This window comes from Convolutriloba macropyga, chromosome 5 (genome assembly GCF_964194025.1).
Source record: "Convolutriloba macropyga chromosome 5, txConMacr16.3, whole genome shotgun sequence".
In the NCBI taxonomy this organism is placed as follows: Eukaryota; Metazoa; Xenacoelomorpha; order Acoela; family Convolutidae; genus Convolutriloba; species Convolutriloba macropyga.
The window spans coordinates 48,078,003-48,087,493 of record NC_134472.1 but is presented as its reverse complement, the minus strand read 5'-3'; the positions used below and the strand labels follow the sequence as shown (position 1 = coordinate 48,087,493).

At 33.2% G+C, this 9,491-nt stretch overlaps 1 protein-coding gene across 1 annotated transcript; it reads right to left on the bottom strand.

Moving 5' to 3' along the window:
• Positions 1-239: 239 nt before the first annotated feature.
• On the bottom strand, positions 240-8,824 carry LOC142340058 (uncharacterized). Its single transcript, XM_075390460.1, has 5 exons — positions 8,429-8,824; positions 7,203-7,777; positions 3,629-3,801; positions 736-786; positions 240-574 (listed from the first exon to the last, which is right to left on the bottom strand). The coding sequence occupies exons 1-5, from the start codon at positions 8,722-8,724 to the stop codon at positions 314-316; spliced, it is 1,356 nt and encodes a 451-aa protein (XP_075246575.1). The 5' UTR covers positions 8,725-8,824; the 3' UTR covers positions 240-313.
• Between the last annotated feature and the right edge of the window lie 667 nt (positions 8,825-9,491).

Here is a 9,491-nt window from a genome sequence, read left to right as displayed (position 1 = left end):
TATTAATTAAAAAAAGTGAACTTCATAACAAGAGCAAAATATGTTGCAGAAAATTGCGAACACTTCTCTGAAAGTGCTTATTAAAAATAAAATTTTAATATTTACATAAAAAGCTTTTCCAAATTGTCGTAATCATAGTTCTGTTAGCGTTCGTATTAACGTTCATATTCATCTGAAAATCCGACAATTTAGGTATCATTTTTAAAAAAGCGAGGCATTTTCAATGAAGGGGAGGTGATTAAAGCTACGGTGAGCATAGAAAACATCACAACCACTATGCGCCAATCTAAAAATCATTTCTTTGTTATTTAAACTAATGAATGTCCTGACCTGACTCGTAAACTCTGAATAGAGACCAATCACAGCTCATCTGTTTCATAGTCTCCCTCAGCTTGTCATCACTGTCTAGCTCACTCAGGTAAGGCAGTCTGGCACCATGTTGCTGGCAGTACTTCTCTGCATCCCTGTACTTGACCATTTGGTCACTCGCAAACACTTCTGTCTCACACAGATTCAAATACCCAGTCACTGCAGCAGCATTGCAGTCCATATTTCCTGCGTTGGCTGCCGTGAGCTTAAGAAATCATTTTGTTATTATTTAAGTTAAGTTCAGCTTACGAAATTAAAAAATTTCTTGTACAGTTAACTTAAAAAGACTTTTAAATTGTATGTTGTAGTAACAGCAAAGAGTATGTTGTTAATATAATGCAATGACATTGATTCATATTTACCAACCCCATCTTGGACTGGTGAGCACCGATAGTTAGACGCATCTTGTTTGTACCTAATAGGGCTCCTTTCATATAGTTACTGTTTCTATAACTCTGGTTCTAGAATTTCAAAAATAGTCTAAAACGCTAATCTGGTAATATGAATCTGAAATAGCCGTTCCAAAGTTACATAACTTCTGTTCAGTTTTTACCTTTTTATTAATCATTAAGAGAATTCCCAACTTTCTCAAAATACGAAACACTAACTTTGTCCTGAGACAACCACAGTTTTCAGTAAACCAGAAACGTTATATATCGCATCGAGAAGATTATTCAAGAAGATAACGAATGAGTACTGCTGTAATTGATTTACTAGAAATTAAATTTCCCCAGAAATGGAATAGCCTGAAGGTCCGGTTACAGTAACCTGTTAAGAAAAAATGCGAGCGAAAACTTTCCATTCATAAAAAACAAAGATTCTATTAAAAAACAAAGTCTATTGTATTGCTGCATTAAAATCAAAAGCAATCGATCTTGATGTCTCCTTTGTAACAACAGGTGCAAAATCATCATTATAATCTCACAAAATTACCTGCTACAAATTTTTACAAATTACAAATAATGTTAAAGGGAGTTCAAAAATTATAATTATTTAATAGAGAAAAAAATTTGTTATAGAGTTTCTAAATATTTTAGTTGTTTTCTGAAGAAATGACAAAATTGGTTTCCAAGCGATATTAGTTTAATTTTTGGTGTTTATGGCTGCATGAAAAAATTTTTTAGTAGTGTTCATTTGAAATGAATTTTTTTTAAGATCATAATTATCTTTTGCAGTTTCTATATATTATATTTTAAAGGTTGAAGCCAAATTCTTTCGACAGAAACTTTATCCAAACGTTCGATTTACGTTATCCAAAAATACAATTAAAAATTGTTCAATAACCGAAAATATGATAGTGTCCAGAAACAGATAATTGTTCGGCTAAATCAATGACTACATTACAGAATGAATTTTAAAAAATTAACGGGCTAATATGATCATTAAACAAACTAAAGTAAATCTTCACAAGTGAAGAGGCTTTAGGTAGTTATATAATTATATTAAACATTTGTATAATTATAAAATTTAAACATGTGTATATTCACATATATGTATATATATATATATATATATATATATATATATATATATATATATATATATATGTGTGTGTGTGTGTGTGTGTGTGTGTGTGTGTGTGTGTGCGTGTGTGTGTATTTAAACATATAAATAAATATAAACACACGCATATATATATATATATATATATATATATATATATATATATAATATATATAAAGAGAAAGAGAGAGAGAGAGAGAGAGAGAGAGAGAGAGAGAGAGAGAGAGTGCGAAAATGAAGTTTCCAAATAATTATAAGCGCTATAATTTGGGAGATCATAAGCTCATATATATGATCATTTTGGCCCAGTTAATGATCTTTTTGGTCCAGTTAATTTTTTTAGTTCATTCTGCCCTGCTCCTATTGATTTAGCCAAATCATTGTTTTTTTCTGGACAGTATCATACATTCGGTTACTGAAAAGTTTATGAAAGCATAATTGGACAACACGCAAAAATGTTTGTCGGAAAAGTCACTCTTTAAAGTTTAATTTATGAAAAATGCAATTGACAATTATATTTCACTTTACTGTACATTTCTAACTGTACATTTCACTGTTCTTTACTGTACATTTCTAAGGAGTTTTCTGGTTTCAAGCAGCCATGTACCTCAAATTATTAGGCCAGTATTAGATAGGGGTCAATTTTATTATTTCTTCAGAAAACAGCTAATGTCATTTTTGAAACTCTGTGACATTTTTTCTCTTTTAAAAAATTATAAACATTAGATTACCTCTGACACTATTTGTGAATTGTAAAGATATATAGGGTGTAGTTTTTGAGATTTTAACGATGGTTTTGCAGTTCATCTGTTGATGCAAAGGAGCCTTTTGTGTAAAAAACCAAAATGAGAATCAAAATCGATGATCTTTGATTTTCATGCAGCAATACAACAGACTTTGTTTTTATTAAGAAACACTGTTTTTTTATTGAATGGAAACAGTTTTTGCTAGTATTTTTTCGTAAGAGATTACTGTTACCGGACTTCAGCTCTATTTCATTTTTGAGGAAATTAATTTTCAGTGAATCATTTATACCACTACTGATTCGTTATCTTCTTGAATAATCTTCTCGATACGTCCTCAGAGGCAATTTTTGACACTTTTTAGCTAATATTGACTGCAATTTGCATTTTTAGACTCTTTAACATATTCAGGGGTATTTGGATACAGGGGTAGTGTCATGTTAAGAGTACACTGTATTTTTGTATTAGTAATTGCAATACGTGATCGATGACCACCATCATTGTCGACCTCTACCATATGAATAGAATAATAAGGAAGAAGTGGGGTAATTTTCCTACTTTAATTACAAGAGGACTTTGGTCAAGTACTTTTCTTAAGTACTAAATTCAAACCAAAGTCTTGTTTCATTGGACATCTAATATTCTTTTTGTACCCAATATCAGCCGACCCAATATTGGTTAATCGCGGTCTTTTCACACATAATCATTATCAGTCAACCAATAATGGTCAACCGGTGTCTGCAGACGCATGACCGACCTTGACACATCGATTGACACATGCCCAACCCCGACCCTTAAAGTCAACACAGTCTTTTCATGCCCCATTCTTATCGGTCTTTTTAAAAGTTGACATCTCAAATAGAGATGTGGATCCGATAAAAACAGCTGTTCTCATTTTGACCCTATTCCATGAAACGTTTTGTCCGCTTCTTATTTATAGGAAAAAATTGTTTTTGACCGGTATCTTTGACCGAGATTAGCTTGTGCAAAACGAATATTTTGAAAGGAGCCCTGAAGTAGATTGTGGTTGCTGAGTCATAGTTGCCATCTGGGTTGGCCGCCTTGGCCGCATTTTTGACATGTTCCCATTCCTGCTCATACACGACAGTTGCGCGAGACAGACGCACCTCCTGAGAGACATGGTAGTCACATTCAGAAGAGGAGAAGAATAAAATGAAGGGAGGATCTGAACAGAATCATAATAGTTTTCTCCACATTTTCTTATTCACTAGTCAAATGTTTGACCTCAGAAAAAAGAAAGACGTGGGTGGGCAACAAGGTGACTTTTTAGAAAAAATTCCCTCAAAAACTCTTACATCACTCACGTTATCTTGTAAGGTAATGGGGAACAATATAAGAGAAGTGATTAAAAAAGGGGGCTAGGAGCAGGTGGGTAAAAATTTTCAAACAATAACTGGCCGGATATGATCACAGTGTATTTAGCAACGAAGCTACTTAATTGCATGTTCATCGAGATTTGAGATTTGATACAGCCCAAATGATAATATAAAAACAACAACGGCAGACCAATGAAGGAGGATACTGATTTTCGTACGGTGGATTCCCGAAAATTAATTACGGATGAAGTTCCCACCGGGGCTGAGGTGTCAAAGCAAAAAAACTCAAAAATACGTAAGATTAGCAGTGAATGCGGTGAATTTATGTAAGATCTACACTTGAGGTTTGAAAAGAAAATATTGTTCTTCCTAGCCGTATACCTTACATAATTTTGAATTGAATTCAGCGTTGATATTACATAATTTTACGATGAAATTGACGTTGATCTTACATAATTTTGCATTTCTAAGCGTAGATCTTACATAATTTTTACGTTTCTATGCGTAGATCTTACATAAACTCATTGTTTATAATTAAGATTAATTATATCTGCTCAAAGAGATTACAGTCGAAATTGTTAGTTGTCGTCTGTTTTATATCAAATTACAAAAAGAAATTATTCTCGTATGATTCAACACAGAACCTCTTCAAAAATTACAAATTATGTAAATTATTTAAAATAGGCTATTTATAATCGACGCACTTTGGGGGGAAGATATATATTATCAAACGGTTTTTTTCAGTCAATTTCAACTAATCAATATATTGATCTTAGAGGGTTGTGAGTCGTATCATTAGACGGCCCGTCCAGCGTAGAATATATAACTGGAAAGATTTTTTTGAATTTCTTCTTTTTTCTACGGAATTATGGAGTTTAAAAAGTTTTGTGAACAATTGACTATCGTCAATAGTAGATTGTTATGGTACTGTTTGATTCAATTTTTGGCTAAAACTGTAGCCTTTTTTCCTCTAAAACGAAAGGAAATAAGCATTTTAAGGTACTTTTGATACAACAAAATTTCACAGAAAAACTTTGGTTTGTCGACATTTTCCCCTCTTTGAGGTTTTTTCTTGTCATGTCAGATTATTGACAGTTTGAATATCACATTATTGGCATATAAAGAGGAGACAAATCTGAATGCATCAGTTTGTCAGTGAATAGATCATGGTTTTAGCTGAATCGTCACCGTCTTATAGAAGAAATTTACTTTTTTTTGTATTTTTTTCTTTATTTGTCGATCTTTTTGTAGTCAAACTTAAGTTGCGGATTATTGCAGGTTTTAACGCCCTCCGTTAGATGTCCAATGAAAGCTATATTATAAATTTATCTGATATCTTTTGATAGATATTTACTGATTCTATCGGTTTTTTTTTGTTCAGTCAATTTTGTCCGATCGATATATTCGTCGTAAAGGGTTGCAAGTGGCATCATCAGAAAACCCACTCGCTACCTAGTGTCATTAATTACAGTTCTCTTATTATTTTATTGGTCATCACAAGAGACACAATTGAAAATATCGATTGGTTTTTGTCCATTGCTTATTAATTTAACAACTTCGATACAGGTTATTCGCAAAATATTAAACTAAACCATGGTTTTGTTTTGTTTGTTGTTTTTTAATTCGTATGATAATTTCTGCATAATAAGAGTGAATTAAAATTTTCAATTGGTGTACAATTAAATTTTTTGAGTGATTTTAGTTACTAGCAAAGAACAATTGCTTTAAAAAAAATAGAGGTATTTTTTATATTTGCACTTCTCTGATCATTTGTCCAGTTGCTACCTAGTCTCGTTATATACAGGTCACATATAAATTTTGGTGCTCACGAAACGCACAAATGAACCCATCAAATGTTTTTAGTGCTTTGCTTATCGTTTTAACGGCTACTATACCGGCTGTTCATGAAATATTATCTTTGTTTTTGACTTTTGTCTATATTTGTCGTTCTTTTTCTGGTCTTAAGATAGTCCCTGAGTACTTTTTGTGTCCTATCAACTTCCATTTATAAACAGCGATTAGTTTACTCATTTGAGTCGCTAGCTAAAATTTTTCATGATTTTTGAATCAAATGTTTTAAAAAAATATATAGACTTATTTTTTAAATTTGCACTCTGCTGTTTTTTATCTACCTTGTACCTTGAATCACTATCTACCTTCGCAAAACCATCTTAATTGTTTAAAAAGGCATACATTAACCATTTTCATGTTTTTTGCATTGAACGCATCTTTTTTTCTCAAAAGTTTAATTTAAAGTTGGCTTTTTGCGTCTCTCTGTCTTTTTGTAGACATTCGACAAATTCTGAGTAATGAGAGAATGGTATTTAATGTATCTTTTTCAATGCTGGATATCTAGTTTCGTTTTTCACATATCCCATTATTTTTGTTTAGTTGGGGCGCAAATGATTATATTGTAGTTTTTACGGAATTTTATTGTTTAAACGGCTTTAACACAGCATTCTTGCAAAATTTAGTAGAACTTTGGTATTTTTTTCTGATTTTGGCGTTTGTTTTTGTAGACGTCTTCTGGATATTCGTGATAAAGACAGTGTTAAATATTTTTTTTGTCGAGGCAGGAAAGAACATAAACCGAATTAAATTTTTTTTTTGATTTGTAATGGTTTTCATTATCTGCAATTAATGGTTTTCAAAAAAAAAGTTTTTTTAACTTTGCCGTTTATGATCATTTTTGTCTACTTGGTACTGAATCTCATCAAGGACTGGTGCCATGTTTTTTCCAGTGAAGCGAAAACTTATTTGTTTAGTTTTGGTTTTATTTGACACTATTTTGATTTTGTTAGTATGTATTTTTTTTAAAAAAAAACTCACATTGAGTTTTGGATGTAAATGTTTGTTGTTGAAGATTGATTTTTCGTCTTGTCCCGTAGTTTTAATAATGGCAGGTCTCATGAGCCCACTAATGTGGCCTTATTTGCCTTTCTAAGTGATTTAAGTTCGAAGCAATTTTTTTATTCATAGGCCAATTATTTTTGATCAGTATGTGAGATTTTTTGAAATAAGAGTTTTCTGTCTATTCCTCATTTGCTAGACAATGAAGCCGAAATTGGTCGGAACATTGTGTGCAAACGCACATTAACGAGCCACCTTGGTTACAAATAGCGTGATCGTTGCCACATTGTCGAATTTTAATTTAAAGATCTGCTTCTCTTTTAACCTTTCAATCTTTGTTCAACTCCATGCATTTGATCATCAGAAAACACCTCAGCTAAAAATTTAGATTAATACATACCTGTGTTCTTTTCAACCACTACCGCGCTTGCCCTAGAAGGAGCCACTTTTGTATTCTCACACGTTTCCAGGTTGAATTTAGTCACGCACACAGCCTCATGGCTCCCGCCATCACACGCGTCGTGGTATAGTTTATCGCCATCATTCACATAATGGATACACTTATTGGTATCGTAAGTTGTAGATGCCGGGGTAGCACTATCTCTGTTCCACATTGGATCAGAACTGAACATCATCAGGGTCTCAGAAATGAAGCCGAGATTGTCCAAATCTGAGCCATCCACTGAATCGATTCCGTTGTACTGGTACTCCGTCCAGAAATTCGTATCAATTCCAAGGCACGTTTTCATGGCTGCTACTTCGTTTAAGTCCCGCGGCGCAAACATTTCATAGCCAGTCTTTGAGGCGCAGAAAGATTTTGCATCATTCCACGACATTCGGCCGCCTTTTACACATGCGCTTACCAAGGGTTCGTCAGTGACCCCTAGTCCGTATCTGTTGCCTTTAGTAAGAGTGACGTAATAGTTTTCGAAGGGTGTGAACAGGTGACGGCTAAGTGCGAAGTGCTTTATGAACCTGGTAAAAATTTTGGGATATTAATTGTTTCGAATAAGAGACAGGATGATCAAGAAAGATACATATTGGAATCTGATTCTGATCCAGAAACTATTAAGCCAAAACGCTCTGTCAACATGTTTTGACTTAATAAAAATTTAATAAATTAAATCTCCCTTTTGTGTTCGAGGTATTCGTCGAACTTTATTTTGGTGGAACTTTTAAGGCTATAACTTTTATGAGAACGCTTTGCTAGGCTTTGACTGATGAACTTTTTTTTTAAAAAAAAACGATAAAAAATGAATACACAGATTTCTGTGTAATTAAATATTTAATCTTTAGGTCTTGCCTATTCATTTTTAACCTCGTTTTTAGTTTTTAATCATCTCTGGTCTATTAACGACGGTTATCCTGCAAAATCGTGCGAGATGACGGTCGCTTCTTGAAAGACTCTTGTAAGATAAACCTCTTTTTAACAATTGAGGCATTGGAAAGCAGATGTGAGCATTTTTCTAGACCAGAAAATACGATAATAATTCGAAAAATTATGTACGAGTTTCGTTAAGTTTTCTTTAGCAATTTTTACCATAACTAAGACTAGAAAATTAATAATTACTTAATAAGGGTATATATATATATATATATATATATATATATATATATATTTCGAACCAGAAAACGTGATCTGATTGTACGTAGCAGTCCTCTTCGGGAGGTGTTGGTTCCCTGTACAGTCTACATACACCGTCTCTTCTGGACCAGGTGAATGACTGGCATCCCTCTGTAACAGAACACAGATGGTCACATTCCAGGGCCCAGTTTGTCTTCTCCTCGTCAACTATGATGTCATAATAGAGTTCACCGCAAGGGTATCCCTGGATTAATACCACAGTTCCGTTCTCATAAAGATCACCAGTTACCACAGGCAACCAAATGAACAAGAACGTCAAACTCGGGTCTCGAAGCATTTTTGCACCAATATTGATTGCTTTTTCCAAAAATTGGCACCTGTTTTTTTAACAAAAGTAGAGTTATTTATTATTAGCAGATGCAGAATTTTAAACAGAAGACAAGCATCTCTTCGTTAGTGAAATCTGAAGTGAAAGCTGATTAATAATTAATGAAAGTTCAGTTGTTTATAATGGAGAGACACTTAGATAGTAAGCAAAAACATCATGAGGTGGACAGGCCGGTTTATAATTGAAGTTGCCAAATTACCCATAATACACTCAATGAGAGACGTATTAATTTAAGGAAATGAGTACAGACCGGCTCAAAATTTTTGTTCCAGCCTCCCAAATGTATTAGAAGCTTGGAGCTTCATGCTACCCCGGCTTTGTTGAGCATATTTTGGCCGATTAAAAGTGTTAGCACTGAAATGTTCTCTGAAAACTGAATTGATTGTTGAAGAAACTTTTTTTCGAGCTAACATTGACAATCAATTTTTTGATAAGTTTTCCACGTATCCGGTATTGTTCAAATGATCGTTTTAACTGGGGAAAAATGCTTCGAAAGCAATTTGAAAAAAAACAAAACTGTGTTTAAAAGAGAGTAATTTTTAGCAAAGTAATAACGGCTACTTATACAATCATGTTTTTTTGTATCTCTATTTGCCGGAAATGAAATGAATAAATGACAGCTATACAGGGGAATAAATTGAGATTAGTTTTGTTTTCTAGTTCGCAGGATGTCTAAAGTTGGTCCTCATTTTTTGTAACAGTTCAAAAATTCCAGC

What these genes read in the sequence shown, in the direction of transcription:
- LOC142340058 (XM_075390460.1), bottom strand. Translation starts at nt 8,724, where the DNA reads ATGCTTCGAGACCCGAGTTTGACGTTCTTGTTCATTTGGTTGCCTGTG. An exon ending in CAATCAGATCACGTTTTCTG is followed by an intron (nt 7,778 to 8,428) that starts GTTCGAAATATA and finishes AATTTTTACCAG; the next exon opens with GTTCATAAAGCACTTCGCAC. An exon ending in CAGCAACCACAATCTACTTC is followed by an intron (nt 787 to 3,628) that starts AGGGCTCCTTTC and finishes AGGAGCCCTATT; the next exon opens with AGGTACAAACAAGATGCGTC.